Here is a 21,443-nt window from a genome sequence, read left to right on the forward strand (position 1 = left end):
GAATACTATTTTAAAGAAATCAACTGTAAATAAAAAAATGGGAAAAAAAAAAAAAAAAAAAAGAATAGAAACAATTCAGGTAAGAGGAAGGCAATATTCATAGAAGGCCTGTGGGGAACACATTATTTTCTTAAATCCTCCTAAAAACCCTGTTCTATTATTATCCTCATTTCACAGACTGGGGATGATGAGGCTGATAGCAGAAAGATTATTTACTTTGGAGGCAAGCAGGCTTAGGCTTAAACTCTAACTCTACCATTTACTTACCAATGGTGCTGAGTATCAATCTCCTTATTAATAAAATGGAGATAGGTCATATCTCCCATTTTGCAGGGTGGCTGAGAAAGTATATAAAGTTGAGGAAAGTATGTAAACACATTGAGCAGAGTCTCTGGCATTTTCCTCTGCACCTATTTCTACTGTTCCATTCTTTCCTCTTATTTCAGAATAGATTATCCACTGTCCTTTTCAGTTGATCCTTTCACACAAACCTTTGCTTTTACTTCTCTCCACTTCAGAAATCTTTCTGCGTTAATTATCTTGTTTCTCATCTTTTTTATTTAATTTTTTGAGACAGAGTCTTGCTCTTTCCCCAGGCTAGCGTGTGTGGCATCAGCCTAGCTCACAGAACCTCAAATTCCTGGGCTCAGGTGATCTTCTTGCCTCAGCCTCCCAAATAGCTGGAAGTACAGCATCTGGCTTTCTTTTTTTTTCCTGAGACAGAGTTTCATTTTGTAGCTCTTGGTAGAGTACCATGGCATCACAGCTCACAGCATCCTCCAACTCCCGGGCTTAAGCGATTCTCTTGCCTCAGCCTCCCAAGTAACTGAGACTACAGGCACCTACCACAACACCCAGCTGTTTTTCAGTTGCAGTTGTCATTGTTATTTAGCGGGCCCGACCTAGGCTCAAACTGGCCAGCCTCCTCACTGAGCTACTGGCACCGAGCCTAACTTTTCTATTTTGAGTAGAGATGGGGTCTTGCTCTTGCTCAGGCTGGTCTTGAACTCCTGAGCTCAAGCCATCTTCCTTGGCCTAGAATTACAGGTACAAACCACCACAGCTCACCCCCTGTCATTTTTATTGTTAAACTTCTTTTGCTACTGGGTACAATCTTAAATATCACTCATTAAAAAAAAAAAGTCTCTGCTTTATGCATCCCCTAATTTGTGAAATGGAGACAATAATGGAGCAGAGTTTTTAGGATTTTTTTTTTTAAGAGATAGAGTCTCACTTTGTCACCCTTAGTAGAGTGCCACTGTGTCCCCGAGTAGCTGGGACTACAGGTGTTTGCCACAATGCCTGGCTATATTTTTACTGCAGTTTGGACAGGGCCAGGTTCAAACCCACCACCCTCAGTATTTGGGGCCAGCACTCTACTCACTGAGCCACAGGCACTGCCCTAGATTTTTTTTTTTTTTTTTGAGACAGAGTCTCACTATGTTGCCCTTGGTGAGTGCCATGGTGTCACAGCCCAACCTCAAACTCTTAGGCTTAACACATTATTCTTGCCTCAGCCTCCCAACTAGCTGGGACTACGGGCACTTACCACAGCACCTGGCTATTTCTTGTTGTTGTCATTGTTGTTAGCAGGCTAGGGCTGGGTTTGAACTTGCTAGCCCTGGTGTGTGTGGTCGGTGCCCTAACCACTGAGCTACGGGCCGCCACTAGTAGCCTAGCTTTTTGAAAGTGAGGCATACTTGGGTGGTGCCTGTGGCTCAGTGAGTAGGGCGCTAGCCCCATATACTGAGGGTGGCAGGATCGAAACCGGCTGCAGCCAAACCACAACAAAAAAATAGCTGGGCATTGTGGTGGGTACCTGTAGTCTTAGCTACTTAGGAGGCTAAGGCAAGAGAATCACCTAAGCCCAAGAGCTGGAGGTTGCTGTGAAATGTGACTCCACAGCACTCTACGAAGGGCGACAAAGTGAGACTCTGTCTCTAAAAAAAGTAAGGCATACTTGCTCTCTCAAATTCCTGACCATTCATCCACACCTCTTTGTAGCATTTAACACATTGACTAAAAGTTCTCCTTATTAAAACTCCTTTCCCTAACTTCCAGCATAGAACTCTCTCCTTGTTTTCCCGTGTGCCTGGGTCTACTCCTTTCAGAGTACTCATTTCCCTGATCCTGAAAGGCTGCTTCTTGCCTTCCCTATTCTTCCTAGATAATTTCATCTAATCACATACTGCTATAACCTGTACAAGTGACTGAGAGATCTCAAACTTTACCACTAGCCCAATCTCTCCCCTATGATCCAGATGGATACATATCTGTGGATTCCACATCTATGGATTCAGTCAATTGCAGATCAAAAATACAGTAGAACTTCCATAGTTGACCACTTCCCAACATTACCGACCTCCTTAAATTGACCTAATTTTCATAGACTGGATCACCACATGTACTAAGGGCCTACTTCCTTATGCTGACAACCTCTGTATGATGACCAGTTTGTTACAGTCCCTTTAGTGTGCAACTTACAGAAGTTCTACTATAGGCATACCTATACTAAACATGTATAGATTCTTTTCCCTTGTCATTACTCTCTGAACAATATAGCATAACAGCTGTTTACATATAGCATTTCCATTGTATTATGCATTATAATCCAGAGATTTTAAAAATTATATGGGAAAGGAATTCCAGCCTGCACTGATCTATGATCACGCTAACTGCACTCTAGCCTAGATGACAGAATGAAACCTGTCTCTAATAAATACATACAAAATTAAACAAATAAATAAAGCATACAGGAGCATATGTTAAGTTATATGCAAATACTATACTATTATGTAAGAAACTTGAGAATTTAAATTTTATTTATTTATTTATTTATTTTTTGAGACAGAGCCTTAAGCTATCCCCCTGGGTAGAGTGCTGTGACATCACAGCTCACAGCAACCTCCAACTCCTGGGCTCAAGCGAGTCTCCTGCTTCTGCCTCCCAAGTAGCTGGGACAACAGGTACCTGCCACAACGCCTGGCTATTTTTTTTTTGGTTGCAGCCATTATTGTTGTTTGGTGGGCCTGGGCTGGATTCAAACCTGCCACCTTAGTTGTATGTGGCTGGAGCCTTAGCCATTTGAGCCACAGGCTCTGAGCCAATTTTATTTATTTTTTAATTGGGATAGAGTTTCACTTTGTCACCCTCAGTAGAGTGCCATGATATCATAGCTCACAGCAACCTCAAACCCTTGGGCTCATGCCGTTCTTTTGCCTCAGCCTCTCTAGTAGCTGGGACTACAGGTGCCCGCCACAATGCCTGGCTATTTTTTTGTTTGTTTAGCAGACCTGATCTGGGTTCAAACCCACCAGCCCTGGTGCATGTGGCTGGCCCTCTAATCACTGTGCTATTGGTGCCCAGCCAATTTATAAATTTTAGTATCCAAGGGGGTGGTCCTGGAGCCAAACCCTCATGAATACTGAGGGACAACTACATACCCAAATTCTTTGGATATGCCTTAAACTCAACACTATCCAAAAGTCACCTAATTTTCTTCTCCTCCTACTCAAATACATCCTTTCCCTGCACGAATGGTTCTATCGATTGCTTAAGTCAGAAACTTGGGATCTATCTTTGACCCTCCATACTGTAGCAGAGTGATCTTAAGAACAAATCTGACCATGCTAATCACTTTCTTAAAACCCTTATCTGGCTCCTACTATTAGCCTTAAAATAAAATCTAAACTCCTTAACATAGAATACTAACTATATATTTGGTCTTCTCTTTCTGCTCTTCTCCCAAGCCCAGATTCACCCTCCATGCTCACATTTCCAAGTCTTTTTACTGACTACTCTGTCTACAGTACCCCTCACCTCTTTTGAGATAGGGTCTTGCTCTGTCACCCTGGCTAGAGTGCAGTGGCATCATCATAGCTCACTGCAACCTCAAACTCCTGGGGCTCAAGTAATCCTCTCACCTCAGCCTTCTGAGTAGTTAGAACTACAAGTGTGTGCCACCACGTCTGGCTAATTTTATTTTTTAAATAGAGATAGGGTCTCACTATTGCCTGGGTTGATCTCAAACTATGGGCCTCATATGATCCTCCCATCTTGGGCTTCCTAAGTTAGAATTAAAGGTCTGAGCTACCATACACAGCCTACAATGAATGCCCTTTCTATCCCTCTTCCCTGGGGAACACTCACTCTGTCCTTTAGGACTCAGTTCGGGCATCATCTACCAGGAAATCTTCCTAGGCCCCAATAGGCTGAGGAGTTCTTTCTGATAGCACTGGCATAGTATCTGACTCTGTCTTGTAAATGTTTGTGTATCTCCCTTGTTTTCCATAGTGTTTGGGCAGGAATTGGTGATTTACTCATCTGTAGTGCCAGCACTTGGAATAGCTTTAAGTAGATTTCAATAAATTTTAAATCCTTCTCCTTTCTTCCCTTAAATAACTTGGCTAAAGTCCTAGAAAGTGGCAGAGGCCAGGCAAGGTGGTTCACACCTATAATCCTTGCACTCTGGGAGGCCCAGGTAGGTGCACTGCTTGAGCTCAGGACTTCAAGACCAGCCTGAGCAAGAGCAAGACATCGTCTCTACTAATAATAAAAAAACTAGCTGGGTATTGTGGTACACACACACACAAAAGTAGCAGAGTTGTATGTTAATCAAAGGGCATGCTTCTTCTACAATGCCATGTTATTCTCTAACCCAGACAGAAGCCACCATTTTCATTAGTGACCTAGAATTAAGGTTCAGAAAAATAAAACACCCACTGACCTGTGCAGTGACTGGTGGCCCAGCAAACAGGGCCTTGTATGCAGAGGCAGCGACAGACAAAGCCCCTTTCACCAGTCCTCCAGCAATGCTGCTCCCATGGTGTTGCCTACAGAGGAAAACCAAATTATCTCCCCAAACAAACACAAATCATTACCTTCTTAGGAGATAGTCTGGGCTCTAACTCTCAAAAGAAAAAGATGTCCTTAAAAGAAAAAAATCAGATGTAAAAAGAGAACATGATTGTTTTTATATCAGTTTTATAGTTAAGCTATCAGATCATAGTTTGATGAAAGGACCAGCTCTCATATTGAAAGATATGGGCACTGCAGGAAATACACCACTCTGGTTAGCACACCAGCTTTCAGGAATCGCTGAAAATCAATGTGGTCAGAGGTTACACTGGGGTAAGGTCAGTCTGTCTACTCGATTTTTATCTCAGAGAAAACATCTTGAAAGGAATGTGATTTTCTAGACACTGCTCTGGAAGTGAGTGGGAACAGAAAGGCAGGTGAGTCTAAGAAAAAATTACTAAGATGCACATGGAGCTTGTCTTTCCTGTCTTCTCCTCTGGCACTAAGGGTAATGGTACTCCTTTCTTGTCTAGAATGTGAACTCTTTTTATTCTTGAGACAATGTCTTACTCTATAGCCCTAGGTAGAGTGCTGTGGCGTCATAGCTCACAGCAACCTCCAACTCTTGGGCTCAAGTGATTTTCTTGTCTCAGTCTCCCAAGTAGCTCAGATTACAGGTGTGTGCCACCATGCCTGGCTAATTTTTCTATTTTTTTTGAGACACAGCCTCAAGCTGTCGCCCTAGGTAGAGTGCTGTGGCATCACAGCTCACAGCAACCTCCAACTCCTGGGCTCAAGCGATTCTGCTGCCTCTGCCTCCCAAGTAGCTTGGACTACAAGTGCCTGCCATAGCACCCGGCTATATTTTGGTTGCAACCATCATTGTTGTTTGGCGGGGCCAGGCTAGATTCCAACCTGCCAACTTAGGTGTATGTGGCTGGCGCCATACACATCTATTTTTATTAGATATGGGGTCCTGCTCTTGCTGAGGCTGGTCTGGAACTCCTGAGCTTAAGCAATCCACCTGTCTTGGCATCCCAGAGTGCTTTCATTTCAGGCGTGGGCCACCATAACCAATGGCTTGGAACGTGAAAACTCTTAAACATCAGCTTTAGCCCTTAGTTCAAGTGTTGCTCAAAAGCTTCAGGAGAAATAAGAACAAGGAATGAGGGCTTTCCTTGCTCTGGGTATATGCTCTGAGAGGCTCTTTTAAGCAGAAGCAATACTAGGTTATCCACCTGCTTCTGAAGAAGAGACTGCACAAGGTCATTACCTTGAGTGGTCATAGCTCTTCTGTCTGCTGCTTACAAGTCCTGATGAGCCTCTGGGCTCTAAAAGCAAAAGAGCTGTTGGTTAGATGCAGCACCCATAAGCATTTAATGTCACCTAAGTCTCAGCAAGGCTACTGTTAAGACAGGTGGCAATGTAATCACAGTGTTTGAAGGTTTTTTGTTTTTTTGCAAATACTGTGAAGTTTATTTTAGTGGTTTATGTGGTAAGGAAACTGTCTAGAAATGCAATACGAGGTAATTGTTCACTGAATGATAAACGTTAACGCTATAATCATATTACACTGATATATTGGTTCTCAAGTTTTGTAGGTTTGGTTTTCTGGGGAAGACTGAGACATGACTTTTGAGGAACTACTCACAATGTCCCAGTGTTACTGACCTGATTTTTTTTTTTTTTTTTTTTTTTTGAGACAGAGTCTCACTCTGTGCCCTGGGTAGAGTGTTGTGGCATCATCATAGGTCATAGCAACCTCAAACTCTCAGGCTCAAGCATCCACAGCCTCCTGAGTTGCTGGGACTATAGGTGCCTACCACAATGCCTGGCTATTTTTTTTTTTTTTTTTTTTGCCAGGGGCTGGGCTTGAACCCACTACCTCTGGTGTACGGGGGCGGCGCCCTACCCCTTTGAGCCACAGGTGCCCGCCCAACCTGGCTATTTTTTAGAGATGGGGGTCTTGCTCTTGCTCAGGCTGGTTTCGAACTCCTGACCTCAGGAGATCCACCATCCTTGGCCTCCCAGAGTACTGTCCTGATTTTGTAGACAGAAAAACAGACTCATAGGCATTATAAATCTGGTGAACTACTAGGCATAACAGTGGAGATAGGTTGGAACCTAGACTAGTTTGGCTGCAAACCCTGTTCTCTTCCACTACAGTCTACAGTGGAAGTCTGTGCAGTCTCACTGTAGCTAAGAACAGATCTAAGAGCATGAAAGAGCAAAGAAAAGAGCAAAACAGCAGGTTTCTGACACCTGCCATGATTCAGGAGGTAGCCTGTGTATACCCGGTTTCTATCAGAAAAGAGCAAAGTAAAAGGGATAAAGGTCATGTCAGTCATTACCTCCTCTGATCTGATCAGACACTGAAGAAACTTCTAGTACGGTAACTGGTAAATCCACTTCTGGGAAACCATGATGATGTACACAAGGAGGACTCCTTTCAGAAAGACACAATATGGAAAGTAAGTTGAAAAGACACCCATGGCAATGGTGGAGTAACAGTAAACACAGCACAGCAGTGGCACATTCTCTACAGAGGCTCATATCTCTGATTCAAATCACATGTCTGAACTTAGGAATCGGGTCAGAAGGGCTGCATTCTATTCCTGATTATCTTTCTTTAGCTACACTTGATCTGGAAAGACTGGCTTCAGTCTGGTCACTTCCCCACTCAAGTGGTATCATAAAAGGGAAATGTCTAGCTTTTTGGGAGAAAGGCTTAAATGATTGTCAAGGCTCTAACAATTCCATACTATTAGGAGAGAGCAATGACACAGGCACATTCATCAGAGAATTAAAATTAACTTCTACTTAGTTTTGTAGTATATTTTTTCTCATAATGGATATAACTTCCTACTTATGCTTTGGGTTAGTAAGAGTTTTTACTCCCTTTATCCATGAATCAAGAGACCAAAGAGGGAAGGTCCAAGTATGTTTGTGTTTAGAAACTTAGCTCTTAATAGGCTCAGGGCACACAGCTCAATAGTTAGGGTGCCAGCCATATACAACGAGGCAGGCAGGTTCGAACCCAACCTAAGCCCGCTAAAGAACAAAAAACTACTATTAAAAAAAAAAAATAGCCAGGTGTTGTAGCGAGTGCCTATAGCTGTAGCTACTTGGGATGAGGCTGAGTGAGAGAATTGCTTAAGTGTGTAAGAGTTAGAGGTTGCTGTGAGCTGTAATACCATGGCACCTACCGAGGGCAACATAGTAAGATTTTGTCTCAAAAATAAAAAAAGGAAACTAGCTCTCAATAGTAAAAAAAGTAGACATGGTTCGGGGTCCAAAGCACAGTGGTTATGGCACCAGCCACGTACAATTAGGCTGGCTGGACAACAACTACAACAAAAAATAGTCGGGCATTGTGTTGGGTGCCTATAGTCCCAGCTACTAGGAAGGCTGAGGCAAGAGAATTGCTCTTTAGCCCAAGAGTTGGAAGTTGCTGTGAGCGGTGACACCACAGCACTCTACCAAAGGCAACATACTGAGACTCTGTCTCAAAAAAAAAAAAAAAAGTAGACAAACTATACTCAGATAATTAAGACTGACTAAAAGAAGTATTTCTTCTCTTTTCTTTTTTTTTTTTTTGAGACAGAGCCTCAAGCTGTTGCCCTGGGTAGAGTGCCATGGTATCACAGCTCACAGCAACCTCCAACTCCTAGGCTTAAACGATTCTCTTGCCTCAGCCTCCCAAGTAGCTAGGACTACAGGTGCCTGCCACAATGCCTGGCTATTTTTTGGTTGTAGTTGTCATTGTTTGGCAGGCCCGGGCTAGATTCAAACTTGCCAGCTCTGGTGAATGTGGCTGGTACCTTGGTAGCGTGAGCTACAGGCACCAAGCCATAAAAGTAGTATTTCTTTAAATTCAGAATCCGCAAATACTGGGAAATATGACTTTTATTTCTCTAAATTCAGATTTTACTATGGGAAATAGTCTCCTCCCATGTTGATGAGAAAACAAACAGGTTTTTTTTGAGACAAGAGTCTCACTTTGTCACCATTGGTAAGAGTGCCATGGCATCATAACTCACAGCAATCTCAGACTCTTGGGCTCAAGACACCCCCTTGCCTCAGCCTCCCAAGGAGCTAGGATTACAAGCACCTACCATAATGACCAGCTATTTTTTTTTTTTTTGAGACAGAGCCTCAAGCTGTCCCCCTGGGTAGAGTGCATGACCAGCTATTTTTTAATGACCAGCCACTTTTTAGACATGGGGTCTCACTCTTGCTCAGGCAGGTCATGAACTCCTCAACTCAAACAATCCACCTGTCTCAGCCTCCTAGAGTGCTAGGATTACAGGAGTGAGCCATCACGCTTGGTGTGAAAAAACAGGTTTTAAAATCAAGTTGGTTCCTCATGGTACCTGGGCAGTGGTGGTGGCAGCCTCACCACCTCTGGGATTAGGGGCACTGTTTCCGGAGTCTGTGAGGTTGTGAGGATGTCACTGACGCTGTGCTCCTGTGGCTGTTTCTCCCCTCCAGGGAGTCTCTCTCCGTCCTCAGCTGGTTCTGGCCCAGACTCAACCCCAGGCTCGCCTTCAGCCCCTCGCTCTAGACCTGGCTGTGAGAGGGCAGAGCTGTACATGGAGTCACCTAGAGGGCGGCTGGTATCAAAGCACTCAGGCAGGATGATGATGTAATCTTCTGAGGATGCTGAGGACTGACTCTTAACTTCATCTTTGAGCTCATCATCCTCTTCCTCCTCAACTTCTTCTTCATCAGCAATGTGGACAATCTCTTCCTTCTCATCTCCAGGTGGTCCCTCTTCAGAGAAGGCAAATTTCACTGAAGGATGAAAGCAACCAATTTTAAGGCAGAAGTTAAAGGAGCCCTCTGTGCTATCTTAACTTGGTAAATCCTTGGGTCATGAGATACAATTATGAAAGGTAGGGAAGAGGAAGAACCAGAGATGAAGGGAACCATGCTATATTCTAAGTTTGAAGACCATGCAAAACCAAATAGAATCAAAGCTCAGAAAAACAAAGGGCACAAACACCCAGGCTTTTGAGAAGCACTCTGAATCTCAAAATGAGAAGGATCCATCTCTTTTCCTCTTTAAAATGATGGTCAATATGCTGAGATAGGGTTTAAATCAAAACCGATGTACTAGCTAATAGCTATAAAAAGAGAAAAGTTAAGAGGTAAGTGATACACAAACATGGAAGAAGGGTAATAAAAGGTATCAGAATACCTATTACAATAATGGTTGTGTAAGTCCTTTTAGACCAGCAGTTCTCAACCTGTGGGTTGCAATCCACCAGGAACTGTATTAAAGGCTTGTGGCATTAGGAAGGTTGAGAACCACTGTTTTAGGTCTTTTTGTTATATATACAGATATACAAGTATACTTTAAAAAGTGAGACAGGGCTCGGTGCCTGTGGCTCAGCAGCTAGGGCGCCAGCCACATACACCAGCTGGCGGGTTTGAATCTAGCAGTGGCCTGCCAAACAACGACAACTACAGCCAAAAAAAAGTCGGTCATTGTGGTGGGGGCCTATGGTCCCAGCTACTTCGGAGGCTGAGGCAAGAGAATCGCAGAAACCCATGAGTTTGAGGTTGCTATGAGCTGTGATGCCACAGAACTCTACCAAGGGCGACATAGCGAGACTCAGTCTCAAAATAAATAAATAAGAAGTGATACAGGCTCAGCCCCCATAGCTCAGTGAGTAGGGCACCGGCCACATACACCAAGGCTGGCGGGTTCGAGCCCAGCCTGGGTCTGCTAAACAACAATGACAACCGCAACAACAATAAGATAAATAGCTGGGCGTTGTGGCAGGTGCCTGTAGTCCCAGCTACTTGGGAGGCTGAGGCAAGAGAATTGTTAAGGCCAAGTGTTTGAAGTTGCTGTGAGCTGTGATGCCATGGCACTCTACCAATGGCGACATAGTGAGACTCAGTCTCAAAATAAATTTTAAAAATCTCTTTTATTTATTTTTGAGACAGAGTCTCACTTTGTTGCCCTTGGTAGAGTGCCACAGCAGCACAGCTCATAGCAACCTCAAACTCTTGGGTTCAAGTGATTCTCTTGCCTCGACCTCTCAAGTAGCTGGCACTACAGGTGCCCACCACACCACACAGCTATTTTCAGAGTTTTTTTTTTTTTTTTTAGACAGAGTCTCAAGCTATCACCTTGAGTAGAGTGCCATGGCATCAAGTTAGCTCATAGCAACCTCTAACTCTTGGGCTCAGGCGATCTTCTCTCCTCAGTTTTTTCTATATTTAGTAGAGATAGTGTCTCACTTTTTGCTCAGGCTGGCCTTAAACTTGTGAGCTCAAGCAATCTGCCCACCTCAGCCTCCCAGTGCTAGGATTGATTACAGGTGTAAGTCACCATACCTAGCCTGACAAATCATATTGAATGGCATAGGCCAAATTTCATTATAATAAATTGACAGTCTCCTATGTTATATTTTTTGAGAGTGAGTCTCACTTAGTCACCCTGGGGTTCAGTGTCGTGGCATCAGAGCTCACAGCAACCTCAAACTCTTGAGTTTAATCAGTCCTCCTGCCTCAGACTCCCGAGTAGCAATAATATAGCTATACTATAGTGTAATATAGGGACTATAGGCACCTGCCACAACATCTGTCTTTTTTGGGGGTGGAGACAGAGTCTCCCTATGTTGCCCTCAGTGAAGTGCCGTGGCAACATATCTCACAGCAACCTCAAACTCCTGGTCTGAAGTGATTCTCTGGTCTCAGCCTCCCAAGCAGCTGAGACTATAGGCACCCGCCACAACACCTGGCTATTTTAGAGATGTGGTCTTGCTTTTGCTCAGGCTGGTCTCAAACTCCTGAGCTCAAGCAAGCCGCCCATCTCGGTCTCCCTAAGTGCTAGGAATACAGGTGTGAGCCACCGCACCCCCAGCCTCTGGCTAGTTTTTCTATTTTATAGAGATGGGGGTCTTACTTTATTCAGGCTGGTCTCGAACTCCTCAGCTCAGGCAATCCACCTACCTTGGCCTCCCAGAGTGCTAGGATTAGTGAGCTATCGTGGCAGCCCCACCTAACTTTTCTATTTTTTTTAGAGACGAAGTCTCATTCTTGCTCAGATGATCTGGAATGTCTGAACTCAGGCAATCCACCCACCTTGACGTCCCAGAGTGCTAGGATTACAGACATGAGACACTATGCCTGTCTTCCCAATTATTCTTATGGACCAAAATTCGAATTTTTGGATAGTTCCTGAAATACAAAGTATTGGTTCTACCTATCTGATACTTAGAATTTTCTGTTATAAAGGTTATTTATTACAGCAGAATTTAACCTTTTTTTCCAGATGTAATAAAATATTTTTTAAAAAGCCAAATGGCATCCATGTTATGCCATTCATTTTTTTAAAATCTGAAAAATATTAGAGAAAATGTTAAGAAATAAAAAGTAGCATTAAGTCAAAAACGTGCTATAATGGATGTAGATGTAGATTGTAAAGAATTTAACCTTGAGAATCTTAGTTTAGTACTGCTGCTTCTCCACCCACTGGTTCTTGGATAGCTGCCCTTGGGAAAAGCAGACAACTCAAGTGCCAATGGTGGGGGTCTATGCTGAGGAGCTGTCAACTTACAGGAAGACTCCGTACTGCAGAATCCAGGCAGCACAACTGGCTGCTGTCCCTCTGTGGAATCCAGCTGTAATTCTGCCCCTGAGAAAGTGCAAAAATGAGTAATGGTGGCTTTTTTTGCTCCTGAAACTCTAGTTCAAAAGTTGGCTAGCACATGTACTATCTAAAGAAACTAACATGGTTAGAATTTTTCTTTTTTTTTCTCTGACAGAGCAAGACTACAGTGGTTATCATCAAAACTATCGCAACCTCAAAACTCCTGTGTTTAAGTGATTCCCCAGGTCAAGTAATCCTCTTGCTTCAACCTCTGAGTAGCTGGGACTAAAGGGATATGGCACCACGCCCAGCTAATTTTTAAATTTTTTGTAGAGATGGGGGTGGGGATCTTGCTATGTTGTCAAGGCTGGTCTCAAACTCCTGGCCTCAAGTGATCCTCCTGCCTGTTTCCCAAAGTGCTAGAATTGCAGGCATAAACTATATGCAGCCATGATTAGAATTTCTTTCTTTCTTTTTTTTTTAGAAACAGAATCTCATTTTGTCACCCTCGGTGGAGAGTGGGACGTCACAGCTCACAGCAACCTCCAGCTTTTGGGCTTAGGCGATTCTCTTGCCTCAGCCTCCTGAGTAGCTAGGACTACAGACATCTATCACAACACTTGGCTCGGCTACTTTTATGTTGCAGTTTGGCCAGCACCCTACACACTGAGCCACAGGTGCCACCCATGATTAGAATTTGTAACTAAGATCATCCTCCCTCCACTCTCAGTTTCAAAAAACACTTCTAACTAGTCAAGTATGGCAAGCATAATTCAGGGGCCACCCTGGTAGCTGAGAGAAATGCAGAGACACTCACTCTGCAGGGACTTCTGTCTACAAGGTGGGTTGTGATCTGGGGCAGCATCCAAAGTAAGGGAACGGATTACAGTCTCACACACAAACTGGGTCCCACTCAGGTCTTCTTCTGTTTCCTCCACTGAAGCAATGTTTTCACCTTCTGTCTTTCCTGATACTGTGGAATCTGAAAGAGATAAAAACTTTGTCTGCCCTTGAAGTGCTGAAGAGCTTTCACCAGTCATCACCCATGTTGAAAACATGGGAAGGAACAGCTGTTATCTGTGCCATGTGGAGATGGGGAGACTCCAAAAAGTGAGATGCTACAGAAAAGCCATTTACATGCTAAGGTAAGATAAGTAAAGGGTAGGTGTAAAAATAAGGTATGATATGGAAAGGGAGGATACAAATGCTTTACAAATATTTAACCCCTTACCAGTAAATGCTTTAAATCCTGTCCCTTCACTCTCTTCTTCTATCTGCCCCAAGCCTGGTTTCTCTATCAAAGGACTGTCATGTGGCAGAGGAGACATGCAGGGAGTCATATCTGGAGAATAAAGACAGAAGAATCATCAACTGAGAAAAGCATCACAACAGTGTCCAAAAGCAACACTTTATAGGCTTCTTGACTCTTACAAGGTTAAAATGAACCTAAGTATGCTTTAATGCCTGTTGTAAAGAATTTCTCCAGACTACTAGGTATGCAAGTATTCCTGACAGATCAATCAATGCTAGAAGGATTATAAATAATTATTTGGCCTGGAGGGCTATGGCCAAGACATAAAAACATAAATGTAAAGGAGCAAAAGGACACAAATGTCTAGGAAAAAAGAGACAAGAGGTACAGTGACCCATGACTATATACCCCACACTTTGAGAGGCTGAGACCAGAAAATAGATCAAGGCTAGGCATTTGAGACCAGCCTAGGTCTCACAGTGAGACCCCATCTCTACAAAAATAAAGAAAAATTAGCTGAACATGGTGTCATGTGCCTGTAGTCTGTAGCTGTAGCAATCTGGGAGGCTGAGGCAGGAAGATTGCTTGAGCCCAGAAGTTCAAGGCTGCAGTGATCTGTGATCCTGTCAATGTATGTCAGGCCTGGGTACCAGAGCAAAACCCTATTCTCTAAAAAAAAAAAAAAAAAAAAAAAGAGAGAGAGAAACATGAGCCTTTATTTTTTTGGCCAGAACTGGGTTTGAACCCACTACCTCCAGTATATGGGACCAGCCCTACTCCTTGGAGCCAAGGCGCCACCCAGAGACGAGTCTTGTTATGGTGGGGGAACCTTGCACAAACTTGTATTATTGTTTTTGACACACAGCAGATTTAGAGAAAAAAGGACAGATGGGTGTAGTTTTACTATTCCACTGTGGGAGAAATCTTTGCCATTCATTTCTTCAGACTAAAACACTACAAAAGTCTAAGATACAGTACTTTTATGTCTGTTAATAAAATAAACAGAACAAACTGAGTGCCATTCTTACCCACAGGGGTGTTGTGGGGCACTCTCTCTAACTCTTGGACAATATTTATATCCAACAGCTCAAAGGACAGCAGGTCCTAGAAAAAAGACAGGCAATGTTAGGCTGTTTGCAGTACACACTGGAGCCATGTTTTGTCTTGATGGGTGGGATGTATAGGCCATTTCTACATAGTCCTGCATTCAACTCTATTCAAATTCATGCCTCTTTTTAGTCAAGTGAAATCAAGAAGAATTAAATGGGAACTAGATATTCAAGTGAGCAAGTGGCAGGAAAAAGAGAAAGGGCAGTACGTGTGAAGGCAAATGAGATAGGCTGAAATGAAGAGGCAAGCAAATAGAAGCTGTGGGGAAGCATAGTACTGGGATCCCAATTCAAAGAAGAAACATCTAGTTTAGAAACTTGCTTCCATGGATGATCTCATTCCGGCTGCATCTGACCAGATCAAAGCAGGTATATTTCTCTGACTTGCCAGGAACCACCCATGACTATACCATTGCTTTCTCTCTCTGTCCCTTGACCCTCTAAGTGCTAAATGTTCTACCTGGGCAGTCAGAAGGTCCACAGATGGGATATAGAGTTCCCTCTTGTTGGCAACATTTTTTGTCTTCTGTGGGGCACAGGTTCCTGCCCCTTCTGCCTGCTCAGTCTCTTCACCAAGCTGAGTTTCTTCTTTAGCCAGAAGAAAAGTTTCCTACAGAAACAAATCATTGATAAATTTTAGGCCCTCAAAAGAAGTAAAGAGGCAGGCTGACAATGCCCCTTACAACGAAAACACTGATATATCTCCATATTTTTTCTTTTTAGAGATGAAGTCTTGCTCTCTTGCCCAGGCTGCAGTGCTGATCCTTTTGCCTCAGCCTCCCAAGTAGCTGGGATTACCAGCGTGAATCACTGCACCTGGCTAATTTTATTTCATTTTTTTAGTGATGGTGTCTTGCTACGTTGCTTAGGCTGGTCTCAAACTCCTGGCCTCAAGCAATCTTCCTACCTCAGTCTCCTAAGCCTCTGGTGACTATAGGCATGATCCATGGCAACTGGCTGTACCTCTATATTAAAAAAAAAAAAATTTGTTTTGATGTAATTTTAAACTTAACAGATTTAAGCAGCAAATACTTTGTTCCACTCATATAGAGAAACTACATGAAAAAAGTCACAACAGAGCAAGACTTCATTAGTATTTAGGGAACACACACAGGGTTATTTCAGGAAAGACAAATGTTAGGCTCAGCGCCTGTGGCTCAAGCTGCTAAGGCACCAGCCACATACACCTAAGGTGGTGGGTTCAAATCTCCAGCCCGGGCCTGCCAAACAACAATGATGGCTGCAACCAAAAAATGGCCAGGCGTTGTGGCGGGCGCCTGTAGTCCCAGCTACTTGGGAGGCTGAGGCAGGAGACTCGCTTGAGCCCAGGAGTTGGAGGTTGCTGTGAGCGTGATGCCATGGCACTCTACCCAGGGGGATAGCTTGAGGCTCCATCTCAAAAAAAAAAAAAAAAAAAAAAAGAAAGAAAGACAAATGTTAAAAAGTGAAGTATCAGTTCAGTAGTTCCAGTTCCAGTCTGGCCAAGCCCAGACCACCATTATGGGGGGGAAGAAGAGAGGCTAACTTTCCATTTCTTTCTTTCTTTTTTTTTTTACTTTTTATGATTTCTGAAAAATGACCAGCTATGATGGGGTCTTAGTTTTAGTCACCCTCTTCCCAACTCTGAGTAAATAAATCCCTGGGATACTGGGCCAATGCTGCCAAGGCTCACCTCTTGTTGACAGGTGAGATCATCAGCTTTGCTTAAGTTGATCATGCCCTTTTCAATGTTGTTAGAGCTCTCTTCGGAGGGAAAAGGATCCACTATGATACTACACCAGACCCGGGGCCCAAACTGCTGGCCTTTGTGAGAAAGACGCCAATGGGAAGTATACGTTCCCTCCAAAGCTGGGGCGATGAACTCCACAGACACAACTCCTACATGGCCAGCCTTCAGGCAGGGAACCAAAACATCCTTCTTTTCTGTAGAAGCCAAAGTAAGGTTTCCCCACATGAACTTGAGCTAAAAAGAACAGTGGCGAGAGAAAGACAGCTTGTCAGTGGAGCACACTGCCACTTCAAATCACTTTATCTTCACATTTCATGGGAAAAATTACCTTTGTGTCTGCATTCCACTTTACATTTCCTGTATTTTTCATCCTCCAGTGTTTGATAAACTTGGTTCCTGGCTGAAGGTGAGTCCCATCAGGCAAATTCTCATCCACAAATGCTGCACTAAGCATTGGCATAACTGGGGCGCAAGGTTGCAAAGGGAGCCTGACAAGAAATTCAGATGCTTAGTCGCTTGCTGCTGGGTGTGCTGGCTTGTGAATATACTACACTGTGGCTTGAGAGGCTGACAGTGACTCCTGAGGCTATACTAATGCATTTAAAATAAGACCAGTATTTGAAAAGCTAGGACCATGTATTAGAAACAATAAATTTTCTCTGACAAACTTAAAATAATAATAATAATAAAACAAAACAGAGGGGGCAGCGCCTGCAGCTCAGTGGGGAGGGTGCCAGTGGTCCCAGCTGCTCAGGAGGCTGACACAAGAGAATCACCTAAGCCCAGGAGTTGGAGGTTGCTGTGAGCTGTGACACCCCAGCACTCTACCCAGGATGACAAAGTGAGACTCTGTCTCAAAAAACCAAACCAAACCAAACCAAACCAAACCAGAGGGTAGCATCTGGCTCCTGAGCTAAAAAGTCATGGTTCAGATAATTAAAAGGGCTCATGAATGTAACTCTTTTTTTTTTTTTTTTTGAGACAGAGCCTCAAGCTGTCCCCCTGGGTAGAGTGCTATGGCATTACAGCTCACAGCAACCTCCAACTCCTGGGCTCAAGCGAGTCTCCTGCCTCTGCCTCCCAAGTAGCTGGGACCACAGGCGCCCGCCACAACGCCCGGCTATTTTTTGGTTGCAGCCGTCATTGTTGTTTGGCAGGTCCGGGCTGGGGATTCGAACCTGCCACCTTAGGTGTACGTGGCTGGCGCCTTAGCCGGTTGAGCTATAGGCGCCGAGCCATGAATGTAACTCTTAAGAATCAGGCTCTTAAAACATTTGGTCTTTTTGTTTCAAATCCAATCTGCCTCCAATGAATAGTGGTAATAATCAACCCACAGTTCTGAACTTTAGTGGTTTCTGTAAGTGTCAAAAGTAATTACCAAACCACCGTTTGATACAGCTAGGGTCAGAAAATGGGAAGTTTTAAGGGTTTGGATGTTGGCTGAAATTCCTGTTTTAGAGAGCTGGACCTACAGTCTTGGCTCCCACCCCAGCCCTGAGCTTACATCAGGGTATTAGATTGGAGCAAGCTCTCAGGTCGGCCCAAAGGAGACTTGGGGTTCTGGAGTCCATGGATCGAATTCCATAGATGAATCTTCCTATGGAGCTTAAGCTGCTTTTTAAGCTCCTTGACCTCTGCTTTACGTTGTTTCTTCTCAGCTCGCAACCTTTGCTTTTCTGCCTTAAGAAAGTTCTTATCAACTTGTTTCTGGAGCCTGTGAGACAATAGATAGAAGTCTTAAAAAAAAAGTCCTCACAAATTCTGAAGCTATTTGGAGCCAACTGCAGTCTCCATCAGTCAATGTCTTGTTTAGTTTCTTAATTTCTTTTTATAATTTTCCTTTCCATTTCATTAGCTTTGGATAATTGTCCTCATTAATGCACATCAACTGAAAGTGGGCAGAAATAAGGAGACCCGAGTTTCATGATTCATATCCTGTCATCAGAACCAAGAACAATCAGAGAACAATCATCCCCATGTAGATATTGTTACCTGACTTGTTCCAGAGCAGCAGGAAGACGAGCAGTAGAGTACTTTGGGTGACAGAATGGTTCAGAGGAACCCATAACAGGTCTTCGCAACTTTAGCAGGACATGGTTAGTGTCATGGGCATATGGCCCCGCTTCACAATCTTCACAAATATTGTAGGATGGGCATAGGCTGTGGGCAAAGAATGGCACAGTACAGAAGGGCAGAGTAGGACTACCTAGGTAGGAAGATAGAAGACCAGACTTCTCTATTTGCTCTATTACTAGGTAGTTGGTAACTTGAGCATGTCACCTGACTATGCCATGCCTCAATTTTCCTCATTAATAAAATAAAGATAACATTTAAGCCATACCCATTTCTCAGACAATCTATGGGAGGAGGCAAGATAAAAAAACATTTGAACAATGGATTAACTGCCCTTAATGATCTAATTTTGTTTGGGGGAATATAATTTTGCCTGGCTCTGTTCATCCAAATGTATATCTAATACAACAATATGAATAGTTACCCTCAATCCACCATGCATGTTGGTGATGAACAGCTCATACTTCTTACTCAGAGTTAGTATGTTTAATGCTCAGAGACAGACTAGACCCAACTTCCCTTTACCTACTCAGAAGGCAGAAAGCAAGTGCTCTAAGGTCTAGCAACAGGTACCTATTTGCAAGTGACTGCTTACCTACACTGGTAGCGCACACCAACAATCCTTCTTTGGCAGCTGCTGCAAGGAATATGCCAGCTGAACTGGTTTCCTGGCAAAAACAGTGTTTCCTCTGAAATAGGCATTGAGACTTCTGAGGGATAACCCAAGGATGGGTTCGGAAGGACAAGCTTTTCATGTAATTTCTGTTCAAGCTTTTCAACTGTTTCTTTAACCACTTGCTCTCTGAACTAGAATACAGAACAGATGAGAAAAAATACTAAGTTCCAATACAGAGAAAGATTGAAGATATCACTAGATCTGAACCCTCACTATCTCTCCTGTAACATAAAAACATAATGAACTATAGCTACTGAATGGACAGAAATGTAGCAAAAACCAGTTAAACTGGTTCAAAGAAAATACCAAGAAATCCTTTTGATGAGCACATTTTCAACTTCATTCTTCTCTCTCTCCCTTTTTTGAGACAAATCTCAACTTTCTTGCTCAAGTTAGAGTGCTTTGCTGAGCCTAGCTCACAGCAACCTCAAATTCTGAGTTCAGGGCTCAGTGCCTGGGCTCAAGCGGCTAAGGCGCCAGCCATATACACCTGACCTGGTAGGTTGGCATCCAGCCCAGGCCCACCAAACAAAGACGGCTGCAACCAAAAAACAGCTGGGTGTTGTGGCAGGCACCTGTAGTCCCAGCTACTTGGGCAGCAGAGGCAGGAGAATCACTTGAGCCCAGGAGTTGGAGTTGGAGGTTGCTGTGAGCTGTGATGCTATGGCACTCTACTCAGGGCAACAGTTTGAGGCTCGGTCTCAAAAAAAGAAAGAAAGAAAAAAAATTGAGTTTAGGAGATCCTTCTGCCTTAGTTTCCTAAGTAGCTGGGACTATTGTGGTGCCCACCACAATGTCCTGCTGATTTTTCTAGTTTTAGTAGAGACAGGGTTTTGTCCTTCCTCAGGCTGGTCTCAAACTCCTGAGCTCAAGCTATCGTCCTACTTTGGCCTCCCAGAGTGCTAGAACGTCTTCCTTTTCAAGCACAAGAGATTTGTCCCTGTCCCTTATATGTCTAGATTTAGACTTCTTTTTCTGGTACTTCGTTACATAGAGCAGGCGTCCTCAAACTATGGCCCATGGGCCACATGCAGCCCACCTAGGACATTTATGCAGCCTACCAGCTGTTTTTGCTGCCACTGCCTGTCCTGCTTAGGCAGCCGACCTGTCCCGGGGCCCGCTGTTCGGCCCTCCAACGGTCTAAGGGACAGTGAACTAGCCCCCTGTTTAAAAAGTTTGAGGACCCCTGGCATAGTTTGCTTGACTAGCACTGTTCTAAGTTTAGAAATATTAGTTACCACTCTCCCTTCACCTGTACCAGAGGCCAGCAGCCATCAGCTTTCTGTTTCTCCCACATTCCTCCTGTACCAACACTGCTGCTAAAACCCAAGCCAGAGAGAACACTCACTGTTTCTAAGTATCTTGTGAACCATTCTGGGGGCTTGTCCTGAGGCTGGTCTGTGTCACACGGAGCAAGTGGAAACAACTGGGAGAAAACACAATTCAAGATGCTAGAGGTTACTATTTCTTATTTAAAATAATTTCCCTGAAATGTATTATTTTAAGTTTTTTTTTTTTTTTTTTTGTCAAATTATACAAGCACATGGTTTAAAAAAGTCATAGCATGAAGGAGTATTCAAGGAAAACAAAGTACCTATCCTATCCTATCCTGGTCTTCCTTTTCCAGAAGTAAAGCACTATTACCAATTTCAAAAAGTCAAAGAGCGGGGTGGTGACCATTAGCTCCCAGATCTTTGATGAATATGCAAATGGTAGATCAACAGTGAGACATGAGGTTAGAAAATTGGACAGACAGAAAGAAGGTCCATAACCTTCATACCTGAGCTGCAGGCTCCTCTGGGGTCTTCATATCTGATCCCAAAACTCTCATCAGTGAAGAATAATGTGCAAGTGGCTTTTTCCCTGCCCTGGCAGCTAGTCGTTTTTCTGCTGCAACTGGGGCTGAGGCTTCATCAAGGACACGGTGGCCTTCATGGACTTGCATCTGCAGTTGGTTTCCCTGCTTAACTGCCATCTGAGAACACACATTATGAAACAAACACATACAGTGTGATTTTCCTTTCCCAAATGATATTTCAAAGATACCTAAACAGATTATGATGAATTATGCTGGAAAATGTCAGGATTTGTGTTTGCTTTGTTAAGTTAAATCAAGCAACCTATATAATGTTTATAGTCACTCAACCTGCTATTTCTTTAGCAAGAATGTTAACTGGAAATGGTTTTTTTTTTTTTTTTTT

The 21,443-nt window shown here is 43.5% G+C and overlaps 1 protein-coding gene across 6 annotated transcripts in view; it reads right to left on the reverse strand.

The window, feature by feature from the left end:
* NBR1 (NBR1, autophagy cargo receptor) overlaps positions 1–21,443 on the reverse strand; it is a 41,674-nt gene that overhangs the window by 3,782 nt on the left and 16,449 nt on the right. For all 6 annotated transcript variants that reach the window (XM_023511007.1, XM_023511006.1, XM_023511005.1 and 3 more), the window contains 16 exons: positions 21,023–21,217; positions 20,591–20,668; positions 19,162–19,373; positions 18,486–18,653; positions 17,998–18,207; positions 16,822–16,981; positions 16,437–16,727; positions 15,225–15,374; positions 14,684–14,759; positions 13,635–13,745; positions 13,221–13,385; positions 12,371–12,448; positions 9,171–9,591; positions 7,149–7,243; positions 6,071–6,128; positions 4,727–4,832 (listed from right to left, as the gene is read on the reverse strand). In XM_023511007.1, coding sequence (XP_023366775.1) covers positions 4,727–4,832; positions 6,071–6,128; positions 7,149–7,243; positions 9,171–9,591; positions 12,371–12,448; positions 13,221–13,385; positions 13,635–13,745; positions 14,684–14,759; positions 15,225–15,374; positions 16,437–16,727; positions 16,822–16,981; positions 17,998–18,207; positions 18,486–18,653; positions 19,162–19,373; positions 20,591–20,668; positions 21,023–21,217 — 2,574 coding nt within the window. The remainder of the gene's footprint in view (positions 1–4,726; positions 4,833–6,070; positions 6,129–7,148; positions 7,244–9,170; positions 9,592–12,370; positions 12,449–13,220; positions 13,386–13,634; positions 13,746–14,683; positions 14,760–15,224; positions 15,375–16,436; positions 16,728–16,821; positions 16,982–17,997; positions 18,208–18,485; positions 18,654–19,161; positions 19,374–20,590; positions 20,669–21,022; positions 21,218–21,443) is intronic.

This window comes from Otolemur garnettii, unplaced genomic scaffold, assembly GCF_000181295.1.
Source record: "Otolemur garnettii isolate 467f Iridium unplaced genomic scaffold, OtoGar3 scaffold00018, whole genome shotgun sequence".
NCBI lineage: Eukaryota > Metazoa > Chordata > Mammalia > Primates > Galagidae > Otolemur > Otolemur garnettii.